This window comes from Rhynchophorus ferrugineus, unplaced genomic scaffold (assembly GCF_030347505.1).
Source record: "Rhynchophorus ferrugineus isolate W39M unplaced genomic scaffold, kcgeb_rfMv2 rfM6, whole genome shotgun sequence".
In the NCBI taxonomy this organism is placed as follows: domain Eukaryota; kingdom Metazoa; phylum Arthropoda; class Insecta; order Coleoptera; family Curculionidae; genus Rhynchophorus; species Rhynchophorus ferrugineus.
The window spans coordinates 18,107,618-18,131,112 of record NW_027472585.1 but is presented as its reverse complement, the minus strand read 5'-3'; the positions used below and the strand labels follow the sequence as shown (position 1 = coordinate 18,131,112).

General features: G+C 37.2%; 1 protein-coding gene and 1 long non-coding RNA gene across 2 annotated transcripts in view; one reads left to right on the top strand and one right to left on the bottom strand.

Annotated features, from left to right (window-relative positions):
- LOC143197894 (uncharacterized) overlaps positions 1–23,495 on the bottom strand; it is a 316,954-nt gene that overhangs the window by 78,922 nt on the left and 214,537 nt on the right. The window contains exons 61-69 of the mRNA XM_076406689.1: positions 21,881–23,479; positions 19,066–21,824; positions 17,117–19,004; positions 16,797–17,028; positions 16,597–16,732; positions 15,065–15,287; positions 14,027–14,369; positions 12,529–13,963; positions 9,980–10,109 (exon numbers count right to left, since the gene is read on the bottom strand). Coding sequence (XP_076262804.1) covers positions 9,980–10,109; positions 12,529–13,963; positions 14,027–14,369; positions 15,065–15,287; positions 16,597–16,732; positions 16,797–17,028; positions 17,117–19,004; positions 19,066–21,824; positions 21,881–23,479 — 8,745 coding nt within the window. The remainder of the gene's footprint in view (positions 1–9,979; positions 10,110–12,528; positions 13,964–14,026; positions 14,370–15,064; positions 15,288–16,596; positions 16,733–16,796; positions 17,029–17,116; positions 19,005–19,065; positions 21,825–21,880; positions 23,480–23,495) is intronic.
- On the top strand, positions 7,537–7,989 carry LOC143197906 (uncharacterized). Its single transcript, XR_013006106.1, has 2 exons — positions 7,537–7,678; positions 7,740–7,989. It is a non-coding gene; the product is annotated as an uncharacterized LOC143197906 (long non-coding RNA).

Below are 23,495 nucleotides of genomic sequence, written 5' to 3'. Positions count from 1 at the left end.
TCCGTTGTTTTATTTTTCAGCTCTCGAGATTCTGCTCCAGATCCAGAAATAAAATTGTGGGTGGATTATAAAGTATATTTCCCGAAGTTTTTTGAAATCCATTTTGCAAAATTTAAATAAAAATTATTGGCATTCATATAAACAAAGTTGATTAATTTCTTAACTCCAATTATTTTAACTTATTTACTCATATTAGACTATTCTCCTTCCCTTTACTTTTTATTATAGATACATATAATATAGGACATATCAAGATATTTCATCCCATATATGTTGTTTAGGGAAATTAGTTCTTGTAACAATAAAAATGATTTCGAAAACTCCTATAAACATTTTTTTAAATACATTATCATTCTTGTCATTGAATTAGTTCTTTATATAAACCATAAAACCATAGTGACTATTAAAAAGGATAGAATCTTATGCTAGTACTTATCCTTTACCTAACTGCTTCACCATTACGTACCCAACTTTTACTAGTTTGAGTTAGTTCTTTAGGTAAAACTTTTTCCTTTATTTGCCTATACAGAATTGTGACCATAAAGGATGGAATCTTATTCTAGTCCTTAGCATTTACCTAACTACATAACATTTACCAGTTTGAATTAGTTCTTTAGGTAAACCTTTTGCCTTTATTTGTAAATTGTAACCATTAAAAAGGATACAATCTCATGCCAATTCTTATCGTTTATCTAAATTCAAACAGTTCAGTTTTTAGTGAAACTGTATAGTTCGAAAATTTTTGTTGTTCTAAAATATATGACAAAATCTATTAATATAATTTCTCACTAAATTTTGTAAACAGTACAATATTGATCATAAAGATCAAAACAATTTCATTTGATTGAATCAATGTTAGAGTAGGTTTTCTTAATGACAAATATAATATACATGGTAACTTGTTCACTTGAGGAGTTACATTCAAATCGTAAATTGTATTTAGCATTCTATGAAGCTGTACTTTTAGTGTGTGTTTGAGTGTAAGTGTGTAAGTGTAAAGGCGAGTTTCTTTTAATTACATTTAATACCCTTTAAAATTTTTTCTTAAGACTCAAACAAACACATATGCCTTTCAAGGAAATTATAAATCCCATCGAATGGTATTTGTAAGTCAATGGCAGACCCTTTGGCAATTTGATATTTTAGTTGGCTATTTTTCTATAGCGAGATTTCCGCATTTTCTTCTCCATGGGATCTGCCACATTTGTGGGTATGCAGCAAAAGAGGCAATTAAAATGAATTGTCACAATGCTTTTTTATGGTGATCTGTTATTGCTAGACATAGTATCTTGACATGTTTCAGAAACATTATAGTTTCGTAACAATTCAGTTTTATAACTCTACTCTGTAAGGCTTTGTTTTTTTGCTTCTAGTGCGTTTGCCTTTGGTTCTTTCCCTTTTGTGCTTTCCCTCCTGCTTTGATTTCATTGAATAACATCTTTATTAGATACGCTTAGTACAATCTTAATTATTATTATTATTACAATTAATTTATTACTACTTTCCCTACGTGCTTGGATTAATTAGCAAGCAAGACGAGTGCGAGAAAATACATCAGTATGTATTCCTCAATTATAGAATTATAATTATTTATTAATTATTAACTTATAGCTATAGTTTACACTAATAATACGCAATAAATGTTCACACAAGTTCGTATGGTTTTGTTCGTTTCAATCTCCTGACATCTTGCGCGCTGTCCAGCAGTTGTATTGTTTCCACGTTAGTATGATTTAGTAATCTTCTTTCGTGTTTCAAGGCGAAATCCTGCACAACTTCGCAAATCCATTTGATTTCCAGGTCATCGTGCAGTTCTTCATTGGTTACATAGCGATAGGCATTGGTAATCAATCAAAGAACATTGTTTTGACAGCGCTGTATGACTGATTGATTTTAATTTTTAGTGCAACCCCATATTTATACCCCATAGGTCCAAATTGGCTTTATATTTGTATTATAGATCAACCTCTTTGATTTTAGATCAAGTTGAGAGTATCTTCCGACTAACCAGTATAGTTGTTTTATTTTGGTTCTAATGTGTTTTGCTTTTTGTCTAACGTGATGCTTCCAATTTAATCTACCGTCAAGATTGATTCCAAGGTATTTTGCTGATTCTGCCTGAGGAATCGGGCATCCATAGAGTGATATAATTAAGTTTTTATTATTTCGCCTTAATGCAAAATTAACGTGGACAGATTTGGAGCTATTAGGTTGAATTTTCCAATCTTTTGTCCATTTGTAGATTTTGTTGACTGCCACTTGCACTTTTTCTATTGCCCTAAGCAGAGATATATCTTTTGCCATAATAATTGTGTCGTCAGCAAAGGTTTCAAGAAGTGTTTCTTTCGTTGTTGGAATGTCAGCAGTTTAGAGCAGATACAGAAGAGGTCCTAAGACGCTACCTTGTGGAACTCATTGAATGCCGACTATTATTAGTGTTAGGATATGGCAATAAGTGAGTCGAGCGTTTTTTGTTGCGCCCTTTAATCGTTTCATAGCGCATGTATATACCATACTTCATCTTAGCACGTTTATAATTGCTATCAGTTCTAGCTATTGTCATGGTTATTTTGTCATTCATCTGATTACCAGACATTAAAAGTAACTGTATAATAATTACCTATACTTGCCATATCTTCCTTAAACATTAAACACATGTCCCTAAAATCTAGCGACAGATATATCATATACATTTTTTCTACAAATATGTTCTTCGTATGTTATTTATGAGCTTATTTTTCAATCCCAGTAATTAACAAGAAAGTTAGCCTGATGAATTTCTACGCATACCGATTCATAATCCATACTAACCAAGATAACATTTTCCTATGCCCCCAGATATTTCATAAAGACATCGTTGATATATGTGCGATTGAATATGATATATTAAGTTTAATCAAGCTTCTGTCTGAGAACTACGGGTTTGCGGGCCATTTAAACTATGGTACAAGAAAATCAATAATTGGGTGACATTGTAATCATCTTATAGTTTTTTTGTCGGAAAAAACTATATCATACAAAGAAGTAACCAATGCTTGGGCCGGAAAACGTCTATTGAATACGTTAGTTTCGTATATATTCTCAATTAAACCCTTTGCCAGTTAAAATGGGTTGTTCAGGTATGTTTTGATTTAGTTTTGAGCGCCTTGACATCAATATCTTGATCGGGTTATATTTGTTTATATTTTCTCGATTTTTTTCCTAAACACAGACAAAGATATGTACCATTCAAGGGAATCATAAATCGTTCCGAATATCTAGGCTACTTAGAATTCAACCTGGTAATGCGTATGGTCTAACCATTTAATTTTGGGCCGTTTATTTTTTTTAAGGTCTGAACGATAACGTAAAGGAACCGTTTAAATATTACCGTTTTTAATTGAAGAATTTCGGCGACAGCCTTTGCGATTACAGAAGTAATTACCATGAATAGTTACATTGTTGATGTTTCTTCGGGGATTAAATTTGTCAGATATCTTAACACGTCCTAGGGATATTAGAACTTAGAAAGACGCGATGCTCAGATTCACTATCATTTCCGTATTCAGTTTATTTAACTGTGTGCCAACCAAGCTGAGTTTCAGCAAATGGTGTGTTTGTTCACGGAGTATTCGAGTTTTATCTTTTTAATTACCATTTATTATTTATTAAATCTCCATTTATTATGTTCTATTTATTACATTATATTTATTAGTGTTCATTTAACATATTCTATTCACTATTTTCCATTTATTATTCTTTATTTGTTATTTTCCATTTGTTATTATGACTTGTTCCCCAGAATTCTTAAATTATGGCAAATCAAAAATAATAGTTTTATGGCTGCAACTGCAAATATAAATTATAACTGTTTCATAAACCAAAAACTAACGCCAAAGTGACCAGAGTTGCTGATCTGTAATTATGATCTATGGATAACTTGAAGTATAAATAAACGCCACCCGAAGTGGTTTCTGCTGGTTCTTTTTGGCAACGTATATAGCGTGTGGCCTTTGGCTTTCTCCCTTGTATGCATTGCACGTCTATGATAGCGGAAGAGTAAGTGCACTAGTAACAGTACTGTTCATTTATTTATTTGAGAACTGCGGTTAATTCTAGCGAGACCTACTAACCTTAGTGGCAGGATCTCGCCCGTTACTTCCCTTGATCTCATTGCACGTCATTATTGTTAGTACTGGACATAAGCTGGTACGGCGTTACCTTCCCTTCGTACCGTGTGCACATGTCATACTTCATCCTTGCATAGTTTATCATTGCTATCAGTTACCGTTATTGCCTGTTTGATAACGATTGTCTGTCAATGTTATTGACTACTATGGGCTAAGATTATTATTAACCATCCTGGTTATTCCATCATTGATATTGCCTACCATTGTCATCGTCTTTTATTGAGGTTATCAATAACATCCATTACCAGTATTTGTCGACACATTTATTTAGCAGTATTATGATTAGCTAGGATAATTAATTAGCTGAACATTTAGCTGCCAGTATTTTAATTGTCAGTGCCGTTATATTTCAATATTACCTGACATTAAATGTATATATGAGTATATTTGTGCTTTATTAGTGCTTTATTGTGTATTAAATTTAATCTTTATTTTACGCCCTGAGTTTAAAAACAAAAGTACATAACATGTCAACTGAGAAGACCCCGACCTAACATATAGATGGCGCTACTAGATTAAATCCATATGTTTTTTAGCTAGCCCTAATCCTCAAAAGATGTGTGTATAAATTTGACGGGCTGTCCGATCATTAGTTTATGAATTATAGCATTTTGAGTCAAGCAACTTTTGTTATTGTGAAAAAATGGATAAAAAAGAATTTGGCGTGTTGATAAAATATTGTTTTTTGAAGAGAAAATGTACAGTTGATGCAAAAACTTGACTTGATACCGAGTTTCTGGACACTGCCCCAGGAAAATCAACCATCAAGAATTAATATTAAATATGTTAAGTTTCGACGTGGTGAAATGAGCACCAAAGACGGTGAACGCAGTGGACGCCCAAAAGAGGTTGTTACTGACAGAATCGTTTAAAAAATCCACAAAATGATTTTGAATGGCCGTAAATTGAAACTGAATGAAATAGCAGACACTCTAATGATATCAACGATATCATATCATTCACGAATATTTGGGTATGAGAAAGCTCTGTGTAAAGCAGATGCCGCGCGAGCTCATTTTTGACCAAAAACAACGACGAGTTGATGATTCGGAGCACTGTTTGAAGATGATCAAACGTAATTAACCCGAGTTTTTGCGTCGATATGTGACAATGGATGAAATATGGCTCCATCATTTCACTACGAAGTCCAATCGACAGTCATCCGAGTGGACTGCACATGATGAACCCGCGCCAAAGCGTCGGAAAACGCAACACTCGGCTGGCAGGTTTATGGCGTCTGTATTTTGGGATACGCATGGAATAATTTTCATTGACTACCTTGAAAAAGGAAGGACCATCAACAGCGGCTATTACCGTTTGAAGGACGAAATCGCCGAAAAACGGCCGCATTTGAAGAAAAAGAAAGTGCTTCACCAAGACAATGCACCGTGTCACAAGTCAGTGAAATCGAAAGATCTGGCCCCCAGCGACTATTTCCTGTTCTCGGATCTCAAAAGAATGCTCGCTGGGAAGAAATTTTCGTCGAATGAAGAGGTGATCGACTAACCTATTTTGAAGCAAACGACAAATCGTAGTACAAAAATGGTATCGAAAAGTTGGAAGGTCGCTATAATTACCCTTGAAGGGAATTATCTTGAATCAAAAAAACTAATTTTGCCAAAAAAATGTGTTTTACTATGGTAGGCCGGAGCCTTTTCAATTGACCTGTTAAGTAGATGTTATATAAATTACTGCTGATCTCTGCTTCTTTTGTTTAATATATTAAATTCTTTTTTATATTATTTTACTTAAACATAATTTTTAATTTATGTTCGAATTTCAATTATACCCTAAAATCCCGCTTATAATTTTTAACTAACTCTTAACTCTCAATTTCTTTATCGTTAATAATCAAGATATAAATAAACTGGTAATTTTTATTGATGATTCTAAACAAATCGAGATTGCGTAAAATACATAAAAGAAAACGCGTAATCGGGCTATTTTTAAATTCATTAAATACACCTCCCAAAGTGATCGATGTTTAGATTAGACACGAGCCCGCTCTCCCATCAACTTAATCATCTTGGTTCCAGATGTTTCCGATAGCGGTGACTAACAATCCACACACCCAACCGAAACGAAACAACAAACATCGATGTAACGGACGCCCGTAAAATATCTCAGACGCCAAGGGGTAACATAATATATGAATCATATGCGACGAGGTCGTCATCGCCACACACGGTCGAAAATCGCATACTATTTTCAGCCTTCGGGCGTTTTCGTCTGAATTGAGTCACATTCTCGAACACTCCGGTCACCTGGACCCCGCATAGTTTTCGGTTTTAACAGCGGTGACGTCAGACCCCACCTCTCGTGCGGGTATCTCGGTGAATCGTGCATTACTCTTGAACGCCAGACGGATTCAGTGTTCTTGCGGGTGCGTGTGGTACAGTGTAACCGGAGTGACAGTGTCGTGTTTAGTGTTTGTGAGCCGTATTTTTGCCGTGCAAAATGTCGTTCCTCGCGCTACGATCGAGATCTAGTCGGGAACGACATTTTGCGCGGCTTTATTTGAACAGATTAGACTTGTACCCTGTAAAAAACTTTCTGTTAAGTTCCAAGTGTTTTAGTAAATAAATAAAAGATATATCGAGACTCTCTCCCTCTCCGATATCGTAGTGATTGATACTTTACTGCTCACTGTTGGAGATAATCCAATGTTCCGATGAGTAGGATGGACTTTTATTGCCATTTCTATTTTAAAAAATCGGTAACACGGTCACTCAAACTTCAGTCGAGTCCTTTAAATTTCACCATCGCATCGATACACGAGAGGGACTTAATATTAACGGAAATAAAACTATTTTATTCAGTTTTGATGCTTGTTTTATTTATATCCCGTCGATGAATCCTCATGCGCGCAAAAGAATCATCGAAGTCCTTTATTTCTTAGGAAAAGCGAGCGGATATGATTTCGACAACGAAGGGAAGAGCCTCCGCGTACTGTGCCCAAATATAGAAGCGTAACACAATCTACAGAAAGTTTAAAATAGTTCCCCAGAGTTGCACACGACTCTCCTCCGACGACCAACTAAATTTAAACGTTATTTACCGATTTTCCTCGGTCTTTGCTCGTTCCGTTTGGCAAAGGCCGTCCTTACGGCTCTAGGATATATCGTTTCGTTTATATATTTACGTGTTCTATGTGTGTGCGTGCACCACGGTGCAGGCACATGCTCCCTTCATCCGACACGGCCGTGGACAAGGGTGGGGGGGTTAATCGGAAAGAATTCAAAAATAACACAACAGTTGGCAATCGAGGAAAAAATCATTGTTTGAGTCACCTTAGATGAGACACCACTTGGAAACAACAATAAAAAATGTCGCACGTTTGTTTATTAGCCTGATGCCAGCATAATTAGTCAAAAATTATGTCAGGCTTGCCAAAAACATTATCGGTGATTTAGTGATGATTATATACGAGAAAATTAATCTATTTTTTCCTCGCAAACACTGATAACGTATGTATCTTCAATTTGATTCATCATCCCCAAAATTAGCTGGTAAGCATTTATAGAATTGATATTAAATAAATATTTAGTGTTTTAATAATGTAATTTTTAGTTCAAGATCATATTTGAGCGGCATCTCAATTGACACTATGATGGCAAAAATAACGATTTGTTATACAAAAATAAAGTTAACTATATCGAGACTACTGACTTCAAATGTTTGATTCAGCTTCAATAAAATTAGGTGGTAAATATTTATCTAAATGTTTATATATTGTAAAATTTTAATCAAGATTATATTTGAAGTATGACAGAAAATACTACAGTTATATAAAAATACAATAAACTGTACTGGGAAAAATTATCTGGTTTTTCATTGACGTTAACTTTAGTTTTAACTGACTTCAAGAATGCTTCATTCAACTCGAATAATATCAGGTGATAAATATTTATCGAAATGTTTAAATATAGTAATGATTTAATCAAGAACTTGAATTATGACAGAAACTATTAGAATTTTTATACAAAAATACAGCCAACTATATTGAGAATAATTATCTGATTCTTTACGGACGTTAATTTTAATTCTTACTGTCTTCCAAAAATATTTCATTCAGGTTCAATAATATTAAATGATAAATATTTATCGAAATCTTTAAATATAGTAAAGTTTTAATCAAGAGCTTGAGCTATGACAGGAAATAATACAGTTTTTGTATAAAAATACAGTAAGTGATATTGAGAAACATTATGTTTTTCGTGGGCGTTAAATTTAGTTTTTAGTGACTTCAAAAATGTTCAGCTTCGATACATTAGGTGCTAAATGTGCATCGAAATGTTTAAATAGTGAATTTTTTTAATCAAGATTATATTTTTTGATGATAGAATAAATAATAAAGTTATTTTACAAAAATACAATTAACGATATAGAGAAAAATTATCTGTATTGTGTATTTTCACTCAAAATGTTTTATTCAACCTCAACAAAAACTACAGAAATTAGTTAAATGTCTTCAATAATAATAACGAATTAATTGAATATTAGATAATGTTAATTTAATTGAAATAATTTAATAAAGATAATATTTTTCTTTCTGTATATCAACTGATATTGTAATTTTAAAATTCGTTTTCATTTAATAAAGTAAGTCTATAAATGTTCCTAAAGCTAACAATACACTTTCCTTTATGTTTTGGTATATAAAAAGTATTATTTCTCAAACTATATTTTAGTCATCTTCGTGGTGTTGATCATAAAATGTCACCTCCCGATTCTGTGTCATGACAATTAGTGAAATTGGTGTTGTTTTCAAAGGTATCTTGCCAAAAATTAGTGTCAATGTATTGGAAAAAATTTGGGTCGAAATTAGAGCGAGGTAATTATCCTTGTTGTGTATTCGAGATTTTTCGAAAACTGTGTATGCTATTTCTAAGTAAAAGTTTATATTTGATTTTAGTTGTCACCTAAAATTACCCACATTAGGTCAAATAATATTGAAATTTAATTGTTATGTCGAAAAAATACATATCAAGAGAAATATTCAAAGCCTTTTATGGATAGCAAATAAAAGCATCATCCTCTTTTTATAACCATTAATCATTATCTTTTATGGATTCATTATTATTTATAGATACGAACAAAATTTAAATATATAAATAAGTGGTTATTTAATTCATGGTCATGTTTTTTTCTGATCATGTCATCATCATCCGATTGGAACCATTGTATGCAATCAGAAATCACGATAACTAAGAACGTAATAAAGTAGTGTTTTAATGATGATTTCATGGGCAACTGTTGGTAATATCTGACTTCTTTCATAAGGTAGCTAGTGAAAGATCACGAGCCACGTGTTCATGAGTAATATAACTTGAAACGCATATGTCTTTTTCCATATAGCTATTTATTAAACAAAAAATATTGCAATTAATATACATTGGTGATAATATAAATAAATAAAATGGGGGGAAGTGGGGGTCTGGCGAGGGATGAAAGCCATAAATTTCTTTTAGTGGCGAAAGCACTTGTTCAATCCTTCATGGGGATATACACTTGGAACTCAACAAAAGAATGTTTTCTTTACATTTATCGAAAATCCACCACCAAAATTAAAAAACTATGAGTTCAACAAATTAAAATCCATTAAGAGATATGGTCGTCGTTCGTCTTTTCGTTCGCAATCTCCATGTCCGTTTAAAACAAAGTTAATGCGTTTTTTTTAATAATAAAGCTGAACCGTTTGTTAAAATTCTTAGTAAAATAACAAAAAAAAAACGAAAACAACAACGGAAAAGGAACGACGGCTATCTCGATTGATCTGGTGTAATTTAAGGCTTTGGTTTATTTCTTACTTTTGACTATTAACTTGGCGGATTGTTCGACTGAACCAGCTGATGATGTAGCTCGGCAGCTGAACGTGCCCGAGTCTTCTTCGTAGGTGGTGGATATCAGCAAGATGGCGTTGTTACCCTCTTGAATCATCTGCAAATAAGGAGACCAATCAATATGGTGATTCAATTTTAAGTTGTATATATTTTTAACTATTCATTTTAACTAACGATTTATTGATTTAATAAATGATGTTGATTTAAAATGGTTGATTTATTATTTGATCGAATAACAATTTGTGAGTATTTTTAGCTTCGGAAACGATATATTGTTAAAAATGTTTCAAAACGCGTAATGTGTTTTCGACGAATTTCACTTTTGTGGAAATTTACTTTTAGGAAACAGGAAATTTATTTTTGTTCGATTTCCAACACAAAATATCCTAGAATTATAACGATTTACTAAATTTCTAATGAAAAAAATATTAAATTCGTCATGAAATTAGGATAATCCTCAATATTGTGTTTAGTCTATCCAAAGAAGTTTTGTACATACATCATCACGATGTTTAATGTATTGCCTACCGCAATTTGTAAATTCCTTTTAGAATCAAACAATATTTTTCTCCTCATTTTATTCTAGTTAAAAAGAGACACAACGCTGTCTGATAAGTTTGAACGTGCAACGGAACTAGCCTGCCAAAATCGTCCGGTTGTCAAACGTATGTAATATTCTTCAAAACATTAGTTATAAGAGGTTATAAACCAGCAAACATTATTTTAATGCTTTGCTTATTTTGATACATTTCAATTCGCTGCTTATTATTAGTCTTATTGAAAATTCCGAAGCCAGACAGAACAAATTGCATCTCTAATCAGTTAGTTTGAACAGGAATGAAACAATGGAGTCTCCTCCTCCCTCTTGCCAGCAAAATTCGTTTGAGACGTAAGCATTATTACTCTTAAATAATCATTTTCTGCGACTTTTATTGCATATTTTTTAGCGTGTTGCAGATGCACTGAATATTAATATAGATACGGTCACTGAAATATCTCAAAAAATTAAAAATATAATCTTTAATTAAGCGAAAGACAAAGCCGTCCTCAAATAAAGCGGTTAATTGAGGAATACATATTGATGTATTTTCTCACACTCGTCTTGCTTGTGAATTAATCCAAGTACAAATGAACTGTAGTAATAAATTAATTTATAATTAAGATTGTATTAACCGTATCTAATAAAGATGTTATTTAAAAAAAATTAAGCGGGTGACGAATCAAGATCAGCTTGATGTTAGACCCGTCAGAGATTAAATATATTAAATATATAAAAACAGTGAATAGTTTTTCAATACAAATATAATTTAATACAATTATTTCAGAGAAAATTGCTGGTCTGAAAAGTATCGAGGAGATGTAATGGAAGTTCCAGATATTGCTTTTCAAAGAATACAGTTTTTAAAAGCGTATAATAAAATGAAGGAAAACTTATTATTTCAAGTTATGTATTTAGCCTATTACCCAATGTTATATACCCAATGGTCACTCATGCTAAAATGATAATAAAAATAATGTTTTGACAACAAAAGTTGATGGAAAAAAGTAAACGTTGGAATCATAATATTTATTAATAATTCATTGCAGATATATTGTACTTCATGCTGGAAACAGGAATGGTTAATAACAATTTAGGTTTGGATAATTCAACTCGTTGGAACTCTATCAGACACAATGAAGAAGAAATAGAAAATGGTGTAATTTTGAACAACTGTTAGATAGATAGGAAATTAATTGCTCCAATGCTGCCAATTTCTAAGACAGAATGATGAGAGTGGAAAAAACTAAAGATTAGTATATAATTTATATGTGATAACTGTATGTTCAGAATATACATGAGCATTTGGGTAAACTTGTCAGAAGAGAAATAATAGAACTGTTTTGCAGATATGGCAAATGCATTAAGGAGAATGCAGTGATGAAATCTAGTTTTATCAAGAAAGATGTGTGCAGTTAATAACATAACAAGCTAAGGAGAAATACAGCGATATAACTGAAGGACACAAGAACTAAGCGTAAAAGGTAAATATGCTCTCTACATACTATACATACTCTACTCTGAAAGCACAATATATTATTTAGATAAACAATTGTTAATTAGGTGGATTAGGCTTCCAGGGTATACAACTACCTAAAAAATGCACCTAGAACTCTAACTCATAGGTGGTATGGAAAAGAGTTTAACTTAAACACAACTCTAATCTACAAACCATTATAACTGTGTACTTAATGTAGTTTTAAGTCCAATAATATATGCATTAGATCTACTATAACGTTAAATAAATTGTATTTGATAACAGTATTTTTCGTTTATTATTTTATTTAGATTAGAATTTTGTTGTCAAAACCAAACTGAACTAAAACTCAGAGTTGATACGGTAACATTGCGACGTTTTGACGTCATAAATTTAGATGACATATGTATAAAAATTCGTTGGGTAGACATATTTAACAATATTTGAAATAGTTTTTTATATCTGTAACTTTCGGAATGCAATTTATATAACAATATTTACCTGAAAATCTGGCGATTCGGGAATGAGGAAGCCTTCTCTCAACCATTGGATGGTGGGCTTCGGTTTTCCAGAGATGGTTGTCTTGAATTGGGCGGGACTACCTTCAGGTACCACGACATCCTTCATGGGTGTCAAGGACGGAGCCACCTCCTGTGTTTCTGGAGCGAGCACCCTCAATTTGGCTTGTGTGGAGATAGATCCGGCCGGATTTTCGGCCACGCATTTGTACACTCCTTCATCTTCGGGGAAGGCTTCTGATATCTTCAGCGTGCAATAGTCGCCTTCTTTGAGCATTTGGAAATATCGGGATGGTTTTATGACCTTGTCCGCCTTCAGCCATTTGATGGTTGGTAAGGGTTTGCCTACGACCTTGCAGCGGAATGCCACTGCTTGGCCCTCGCGGATGGTCTGGTCTTTGATTGGTTCGACGATGGTTGGTGCTTTCTCAGTTCCTGGAGTAGTTGGTTTGGATGGTTTTTGTTGGCCGGATGGACTGAGAACGGTACAGTCGGCTTCACAGCGTGCCTCTCCGCCTTGATTGATGGCAACACACTCGTACTTGCCGCTGTCTTCAGGTACAAGCTCGATAACAAGCAAGGTGTATAAGTCATCCTCTTCGAGGGTCTTATATCTGATATCAGGAATTACTTTCTTTCCGTTCTTCAGCCAGTATACATCAATAGGTTTGGTACCGTTTATTCTGGCATCAAATCTAACTAGCTGTCCAACGTTGGCGGATACAGATTGGATGGTATTGGTGAAATTGGGTGGTACTAATCCACCGCGTCCTTGCCTACGTCTTTCTTGCACCACCAGATTGGCGCTGCACTTTGCGGTACCTCCGCGATTTTCGGCTACAACGCTGAACACTCCAGAATCCTCCATGAAGACTTGCCTCAACACCAGAATAGATTTGGTGCTGAAAGTATAGATCTTCAAGTCTGGTGAACTTGTAATGGGGAAGTCTTCACGGAACCAAGTGATCTTGGGTAATGGATCACCATCAAACTCTACTTCGAAGCGCGCCGAATCGTTTTCGAACGCTCTGCATGGCTGAATCTTCTTGGTGAATATTGGCGGGTTGCTGGGTAATACTTGTCCTTGTACAACACGTTCTTGTGTCGTTGCTTTGTGTTCTACGTCGGTAGTTTCAGTTGCGGTGATGTTCCTGGTTATTTCCAGATCACCTTGACGTTCCTTTTGAGTTTGCTTCTGTTTGGTGACGTAAACTTCACGTCCATGAACACCAGATTGGGTGGGTCCGGGAGGATAGGCTCCACGTTGAGTATCGACTTCATATTCGGTCTCTAGTTCCTCCTTCGATTTTTCAGTCTTTCTCAATGTGACTTGATCTTTGTGTGGTGTCATTTTGGGTGGCTCCGCTTTTGGTAGTCTTGGTATATGTTGAAGTTGGGGTCTTTCTGGTACTTGTTCCCTGTAATAAGTAACACATTGCATGATATATTTGGGGTTTAACAAAAAAATCATTAGTACTCACAAATTTTCTTGATACTGCTGAGCCATTCCCCTGGCGAGCGAGCTACTGACGACTTTCTCTCCAGGTATGGCAAACTGATGAGAGGATTCTCTCAGCTTGATCTCCTTGCTGACCTGGGAGTTCTCCAGTTCTTGTATCTTGTTGTAGTACTCCTCGCCCTTCTTCATTCGGACGGACTTCTGCCACTCGGTCTCGGGTTCTTGGTATTCTTTTTGCTGAACGTGAACACCGCTAACGTTCAAACCGGTCTCGCGTAGAGTGGTATTGCGTTCGTCAAAAACTTTCTCCAGTTCGGTTTCTTGACGCTCTTTTTGATATTGCGATAGTTCTAGGTCATACCAAGCTAGAGACAGAACAAGAGGCTTGATCATTGAGGTCTGAGATGAGTACGGTACAAGAACGATAGGACACGAAGGCTATATACGATACACAATAGCACAGACTTACTAAATATGGAAAACATTAAGCAGATTGTCGATAGAGTCGCATAGTAGTCGGGTCTTCATAACCATAAGCTAACGCAGAAGTTTCAAGCAAAAGATATCGCATAGAAGAGGGAACAGCAGAACTAGCAGAGAATAAATGGTTATGAAGAGCATCGAGCCCAATGACCTGCTTAATATTTGGGGGGAAAATCTATAAAAAGCTATCAAGCATGCATAACTACACATATATCGACATTTAAAATATAGCATACCTGATGATGCAAACTCCCTTTGTGCAGTAAGCAATTTAAAAACATCCTTTACATAATTGCCTTGAAGCGTAATTCGGGAGGAAGGGTGATCGACAGGAGTGTTGGACCGGTGAGAAGGTAGAGAAGGACAGGAGATATTTTCTTTCGAGTATTAGAGAGAGAGAGAGTGCTTTTGCTTGCTTTGTCAAAATTTGTGCTTTGTGTAAGGTATCTTTAGTATGATGCGTCGGAAAGTATGTGTTGCGTGATGATGTACAGCCGTCATCGAGAAACTATGCTCTGTATACCATCACCATGACTGAATGTATGGAATGAGTGGTGTGGATTCAGTGGAAACTTACGTCTTGGCGAATTTTTCAGTACGCCTCTGTAATCGTCGTGTCGAGCGATGATTCGCAATTCCGTTTCGGCTATCGTCTCGCCCACAGAACTTCTGGCGATGACTTCTACCTTACCCGTGTCGTATTGACGGGTCTTCGGGATGTCCAAGTGATACATACCGTCGTAAGTAAGCTTATAACGGGAACCGTTCACTACGGTGTGCCCATTGATGAGCCACATGACCTGGAAACATAATATTGATAAGGTTTGCTTCGATTATATAAATAAAGGCATCTCATATTTATATATATTTTATTTTTTACTATTTCGTTAATTTTAAATATCATCTTAACTTGTCTTGAATTAATAACATATTTAAACCTCTTTTTTATGCAATCAAAAATGATTACAGATTATTATTATCATCAAAATTATATATAATAAGATATGATTGTTGTTAACTATGAGTTTTTCTGCGTGACCAAATAGTCAGTAACGATATTGTTAAATTTTAGTCAGGATAGTAGGATATTTGAATATGACACGCCATCTATATGAAATTATTGGTTTCAAAACGCTTCGATTTTTCACCACGGTAATCTTTTTTCGCACACTTGAAAAATGCAATTCATAGTAATCTATCATACCATACTGAGTTAGTTTGTAGCTATTCAGTAAACCCAAAAACCCGTTACAATATTATATTCTTAGGTCGAAATGATACATTAAAACAAAACCAAAAACTTAAACCATTTTAATTCAAGAAATCGAATTGAGAAATTGTTTCGGAAATGAAAAATATATGAAAGAAGATGAGGTAATATTTTTGTAGTCATTCTCAACAGTTTAAATCTTCCTTCCATTCCATCCATTGAACTTTCTTATATAATGGTTATTATATTATATCGATATTAGAATGATGATGTATTTTAGAATCCTTATAACTTTTTCTGCAGTCTTAATATTTTAATGTTCTCACACTTATGTAATGTTACTTTGTATGAATATCAGTAATGTTTTTCAATAAATTTATTTTCTAACACAAAGACTAATATTTATTTTAAAACACCTTCTTCAATTCATAAAGCGATTATACATTTAAACTTGCGAATATTTCATGATAATATAATTATTATCTTTTTATCGATATATAAGACATTGATTGTTATATTACAGCAACTATAGTTATTCTATAGTTGCTACTATATATATTAGTAAGAGTTGATAATAAGAATAAGAAACTACAAAACGTCTGAATTTCTGATACCATGAATGCTACACGTTTTGGGAGTTAATTTCAAAGTAATTCATATATTGTTGAACAAAATTAAAACGTATAAATATTGCATAATTAATGATTAATCACATTCAATCAATCATCACCGCTCAACTATATACTTTGAACCAAAAACTATTTAACTGTATTAAAATTATTTTAAAGTAATTTAAAAAATACTAGTATATCTTCTCCGATATTATCTTTCTGGGTTTTCCATTATGACTATTTAACTTAAAATTTGGAGGATTATAAACCTAAAATAAATTAACGTACCCTTGGTTTTGGATGTCCGGTAACTCTGCAACAGAAACGAGCCCATTCTCCTTCCTGTACAGTGACAGGTTCAGGTTTGCTGACAAACACTGGTGCTGAGCGTGGTTTAGATTCTTCTCCAGGTATTTCAGGCGCTCTGCAATGAATGATAACAATTTTAGAACCCTACTCCCTCCGACGAGATATAGATAGTAACTTACACTTGCCAGGCGGCTTCGAGTTCGCGGATCTTTTCGATACTCTTCATGCCCTTAGGAAGCTGAGATTCGTAAATGATTCCAGGCTTTCCTGCTACCTTGATAACGGCTCTGGTCTCGTCCATGCCGTATAAATTGGTGGCTCTGCATACGTATTCGCCACTATCTTCGGGATATATCCAGCCAAAGTTCATAGCGACGTAACCGAAGTCATAAATGGGAGTAAAACGATTTTCTAGAAGAAAAATTAAAAATTAATACCATATAATGTTAACTGTATGATTTATAAGCGAATTCATTTTTCATCCTTTATGACTACTTACTGTGAGGTAATGGTTTTCCATTTAAGAACCATTCGACTTTCATGTTAGGATCACCAACTGGCGCAAGCTGGCATTCGAATTTGGTAGTCTGACGTTCAACAAGCTCAGTTTGATCAATAATCTGGGTTACAAATCTTGGTGGTTGTTTCTTGTCCACATCGTACAAGTCATCCTCCGTTAGATAAACTTCGGAGGTATATTTCTTGATGGCAGCCTCCATCTGCATCAATGTTTCGGATTTCTTCATGCCCTTTGGTACTTGGTTCTGCAAAATGATGTTAGGCAGCTTCTTACAGCTGACGTGAGCCTTGGTGAAATCTTCTCCGTGCTCGTTAACAGCACGGCAAACATATTCACCGGAGTCCTCTGAGTAAACGTTGAGGACATCCAAGGAAACGAAGCCCATGTCATAGACGGTTCTGTAACGATGACCAGCAGGTAAAAGTTTGCCATTCCTGTACCATTCGACTCTCAATTTCGGGTCATCTTTAGGTTCAACTCTACACTCGAAACGGATTGATTCGGATTCCTCAACAGTGACAGATTGAATCTGAGTAACAAACTTGGGAGGTCCAAAAACTTTATCTTCTTGTGGAGGAGTGGATACAGGTCCCTTCTCCAGTTCTTTCAATTTATCCGCACTCATGCCAGGTGGAAGTTGACTTTCGTACTCGATGGTGCGCTTGGTCTTGGATGTAACAGTAGCCTTGGTGATTGCAGATCCCCATTTGTTAGTGGCTCTGCAGATATATTCACCAGCATCTCTGGTGTAAGAATAGTCGATATCCAGAGATATGAAACCAAAGTCGTTGATTTGGTGGACTCTGGATCCGGTGGCAAAAGGTTTTCCATTATGGAACCATTCGATAACCATGGATGAGTCGTTCTTGGGTTCTACGCGACAGTCAAAGTGTATGGGACTACCTTCAGGTATATCAACGTTGTCCTTAATTTCGACAATGAATCTCGGAGGATTTGGTGTCTCCGAGGTTTCCTGAAGCTCTTCTCTCTTATACAACTCTTCTTCTAATTTCTGGATGCTCTCAGTTCCGGATCGGAAGTTCGATGGTAATTGAGGTTCGACGATAATTCCTTGTCTTCCTTTAACTTCCAGTTTGCAAGAAACAGTGGCTTCGCCATGTCTGTTGGTGGCCTTGCATGTGTACAATCCGGAATCTCTCTGGTAAATACCGGCCACTTCGAGAATAACGAATCCAAAATCGTTGATGGTCTTGATTCTGGAACCGGCCCACAAGGCTTTTCCATTGTGGAACCATTCCACTCTCATGCTGGGATCATTTACGGGTGTTAATCTACATTCGAAGTGAGCCAGTGAGTTTTCGTTAAGCACCAAATCGGATGGAGTGGTGATGAACTCTGGTGGTTTTCCAGAGTCTTCTTCAGGCGATGGCTGAGATGGTGCTAAGCCCAAGCCTTCAAGTTCGGCGATCTTATCGATGGTGCCCTCCATTCCTTTGGGAAGTTGGGATTCCAAGATGATGCTGCGTTTTCCGGATACTTTCATTGAAGCGGTTGTGACGGCTTCACCATATTCGTTAAAAGCTCTGCAAGAATATTCTCCGGAATCTTCGGGATAAACCGGCGAGATTTCCAAAATAACGAAACCAAAGTCGCAAAAAGTTCGGAAACGGGATCCGGTTCTGAGAGGTTTGCCATTCCAGAACCATTCGACCTTGAGTTTGGGGTCATCGGTCGGAATGAGTCTCGCCTCAAAGTGTGAGCTTTCGCCTTCGCGAAGGTTGTCTATGTTCGAGAGAGGCACGGTAAATACAGGAGCCTGCTTCTTAGTGACTTCTTCCTTTTCATCTCTCGTACGGATTAGGGAATCTTCCAGAGTCTGGATCTTCTCCAATCCACCTTCCATGCCCTGAAAAATTCAATAAGTTATTAATATCGACCATTTTCAGAAAATGAGTTAGATTACTTACCCGCGGCAGTTGCGAGTCCAAGATCAAGTTAGCTTTAGAGACGCATTTCAATGTAGCCTTAGTAGAATCTTCTCCATATTTGTTGTAGGCTCTGCATTCATAGAGACCCGAATTCTCTTCGTAGCAATAAAGGATATCCAAAATGACGATACCGAAATCATGGAAGGTACGATATCTGTGACCATGGGGCAATTTCTTGCCGTTGTAGTACCACTCGACAACCAAATCGGGATCGGTGACTGGGGTAAGACGGGCTTCAAAGTGAGCGCTCTGTCCTTCCACCAACTTGGTGACGTCCTGAATTTGAGTGATGAACTTCGGTGGTTCCGTAACTGGTGCCGCTTCGGCTGCTGCTTGATGACCTTGTAAGCTCTCCAGTTCACGGATCTTGGCTAGCGACTCGGGTTGTAAACTGTCAGAGAACACACCACCTTTACCATGGGCTGAGATGGTGGCTCTGGTAAAGTCCTCGCCGTATTTATTGTAAGCCCTGCAAACGTATTCACCGGAATCTTGATCTTGGATATACGAAATATCCATGACGACAAATCCAAAGTCGGAAACGGTCTTGATACGTGATGACTGCAAGATTGGTTGACCGTTGTGGTACCATTCCACTTTCAAGTTTGGATCATTAACAGGTACAAGAGTACATTCAAAATGAGCTGATTGGCCATCTTTCAAACCGACAATATCCTGGATATGAGTGGTAAATTTAGGTTTCTGTCCAGATTCCTTATCAACGCATTCCAAGGTGACGCTTTGTTCGGCAACGCCCCATTTGTTTGTAGCCTTGCAAGTATAGGTTCCGGAGTCTTCGATTTTAACACCCAAGACCTCCAAAACGACCATACCGAAGGCGTGCACTGTTCTGAATCTGTGCGAGGCTTCGATAGTCTTGCCATTGTAGAACCATTCCACAACCATCGTCTGATCACCGATAGGTGTGAGTCCGGCTTCAAAGTGAGCGATTTCTCCTTCGCTAAGATTGGTAAGATGGGTAAATTCAGAGGTGAAGACAGGCGCATGGCCTTCCTCTCCCTCCAAGAATGGCATCTCGGGCCTGTTAAGTGAATCTTCCAGATCCTGGATCTTCTCGAGACCCTCTTGTCCTTTAGGATGTTGAGTTCTTTCAATGAGATTGGCCTTAGTTGTGCAATAAATGGTTGTGGATGTGAAAGCTTCACCGGCCTTGTTTGAGGCTTTGGCTGTATAAACCCCTTGGTCGCGTTCATAGACATCAGTAAGGTCCAGAGTGACAAAACCAAAATCGCTGGTAAGTTTGAATCTGGAGGCATGCTCCAAAGATTTTCCGTTGAAGAACCATTCGATCTTAAGATTAGGATCTTCCTTGGGTTCGACTGATCCCTCCAAGTGTAAGGGTTTGCCTTCGAGTACGGTGAATTCGGGATTCAATGGTACCGTCCAGATGGGTTTGGGATAATCCTTTTCTGGAGCAAATCCAGGATGTTTGCTCTTTGCTGCGGCTGCTTGGTCAACGGTATCGATGGCTTCCAAACCGGCTTGGCCTTGAGGATGTTGAGTATCGTAAAAGATGCTCTTTTTGCCGGTGCAACGCAATGATCCAGATGTGGTGGCTGAGCCTTTGCTGTTAGAGGCTTTACACGTGTATATACCGGAATCTTGTTCGTAGGAATAAGTGATATCTAAGGCTACATAACCGAAATCGTAAGTGGTCTTGTATTTAGCACCACTGGGTAGAGGCTTGTTGTTGACGAACCATTCGATTTTCATCGTAGGGTCTTTGGAAGGCTCCACACGGCATTCGAAGTGAACATTGTCACCTTCGAAGCATTCCACATTGTTAAGGTGGGAAATAAAGATAGGAGTCTCATAAGTTGGTTCAGGAGCATCAGGGCGAGGTGCTTGAGGCCTCTCCAGCTCTTCGATCTTCGGAATGGCATCGGGGTGCAAGCTCTGGCCCAAAAGCCAGTGGCGATCCTCGATTTTCAATGAGCAAGTTGAAATTGCTTCACCAAGTTTATTGGTGGCCTTGCAAGTGTAAATAGCAGAGTCATCGTCTCTCAATCCATTAATGGACAATGTCACTAAACCGAAATCGAAAGTGCTACGAAGTCTGGTACCAGTAGCCAATGATACACCATTCTTAAACCACTCAATTCTTAAATTAGGATCAGTTCTTGGCTCAACCTGTGCCTCCAGGAATACGTGTTGTCCTTCAACCAAATTGTCGTAACTCTTCAAGTGGGTAGTGAATACTGGCGGTTGCTGTGGAGTGGTATCAATAAACATTTCGGGTACTTTGTTCATCTCGGCTTCCTTAAGTCTGATTTGTTCCCAAGATTCGGGTTGCAATGGTTCCCCGATGATATTTGATCTGGATTTCACCTTCATCGAGATGGACGATACGGCTTCTCCAGACTTATTGATGGCTTTGCACATATACACGCCGGAATCATTTGGTACAGTTGACATAATATCTAGGGTAACGAATCCAAAATCGTTGGTCACCTTAAATCTGGATCCAAGTTTCAGTTCGACTCCATTAACGTACCATTCGAACCTCAAACTAGGGTCACCGACTGGCACCACTCTGGCTTCAAAGTGAGCGTGTTGACCTTCCCATAACTCAGTTGGTCCAGTAAGTACTTGAGTAAAGATTGGTTTCTCAAATATGCGGTCAGGTTCTTCGGGTCTTGGTGCCAAAGGTTGTTCGAGTTGGGCAATTTTACTTTGAGCTTCAGGATGTTGAGATTCCAACAAGATGTTAGCTTGAGCTGCAATAGAAATTTAGTTAGATTTGAATCTCTGGACAGCGATGATTAGTACTTACTTCTTATCCTCATGGAAGCTGTTGTTACAGCTTCTCCAAGTGGGTTGGAAGCTCTGCACAGATAAATACCAGCGTCATCTTCACGTACATGTTGGATATCCAATGATACATAACCGAAATCGTGAATTTTGGTGATACGAGAGCTGTCTTCTAATGGCTTCTCATTTCTGAACCATTCAACCTTCAGAGTAGGATCACCAACCGGAATAAGTCTGCATTCAAAGTGAGCGTTTTGTCCTTCTTGTATGAAATCAATGTTCTGTAGAGGTTGGGTAAATACAGGTCGTTGCCTGGTAATTTGGTCTTCGATTTCAGGACGTTTGTATGGTTCGTGAGCTTCGAGCTGTCTGATCTTATCCAAACCTTCAGGTCTCTGAGATTCAGTGATAATATTGTCTCTGGATATAACTCTAAGATTAATGGACGAAACGCATTGGCCAAGGTTGTTTATAGCTTTCACTGAATATTCACCGGCATCTTCAGGCACGGCATGAGTAATGTCCAGTGCGATATAACCAAAATCGAAAGTGATGTGGAACCTGTTACCATGAGGTAATGGTTTGCCATTGTGGTAAAATTCGATTCTAAGATTGGAATCATGAATAGGCTCAACTTGGGCTTCGAAGTGAGCTGTTTGGCCTTCGTAAATTTCAGTGGTACCGCGTAGTTCCGTGATGAACCTTGGTGGGGTAGCAACTGGCTCTTCCACTTCCAATCGGGTGGGATGTCCTTGAGCTTCGAGTTCTCTGATCTTTTGAAGACCCTCCGGATGGTGGGTATCGAGCAAGATACCACTGCGACCACCGACTTTAATGGTACAGGTATTAACAGCCTCGCCAACAAGGTTGGTTGCTTTGCACATGTAGGTACCACTGTCTTCAGGATAAGCGTACAAGATGTCGAGAGCGACATATCCAAAGTCGTGGGTGGTTCTGAATCTGTGACCAGCGCGGAGTTTTACACCATTAACGTACCATTCGATCTTCAAATTGGCATCATTAATAGGCTCGACGCGTGTTTCTAAATGGGCGTGTTGTCCTTCTTGTAGATTGTCAAGACTAATCAGTGGAGTCAAGAATACCGGTTTCTGTGGAAGAGGTTCAACCTCCTCCTTCTTTGGTCTCTCGTAAGTTTCGAGTTCTTTAAGTTTTCTCAAGCGTTCCTCATCCATGGTTTCCAAATAAAGATTTCTGTCCTTGATGACTGTCACTGCTGCGGTAGTTACAGCCTCGCCAACAGCATTTCTAGCCCTGCACATATAGGTGCCAGAATCTTCGGCGTAGGCGTACAAGATATCGAGAGCTACGTAACCAAAATCATAAGTAGTTTTGAACCTGTGTCCAGTTTGAATGGGACGACCATTGCAGAACCATTCAACTCTCATAGTTGGGTCATTAACGGGCGTAAGAGTGGCTTCCAAGTGAGCACTCTGTCCTTCTGGGAGGTTCTCAATTGTTTTTAGACCTCTACCGAATTGAGGTTTCTCAAGAATGATGGCATCTTCCCGAGTAACCTTCTTGTATTTTGATTCATCTTCGAGATATTGAATCTTCTGTAGGGCACCTTCATGTTGGGTGTCACGAATGATGGAGGCTTTAGCTGAAAGCAGATACAC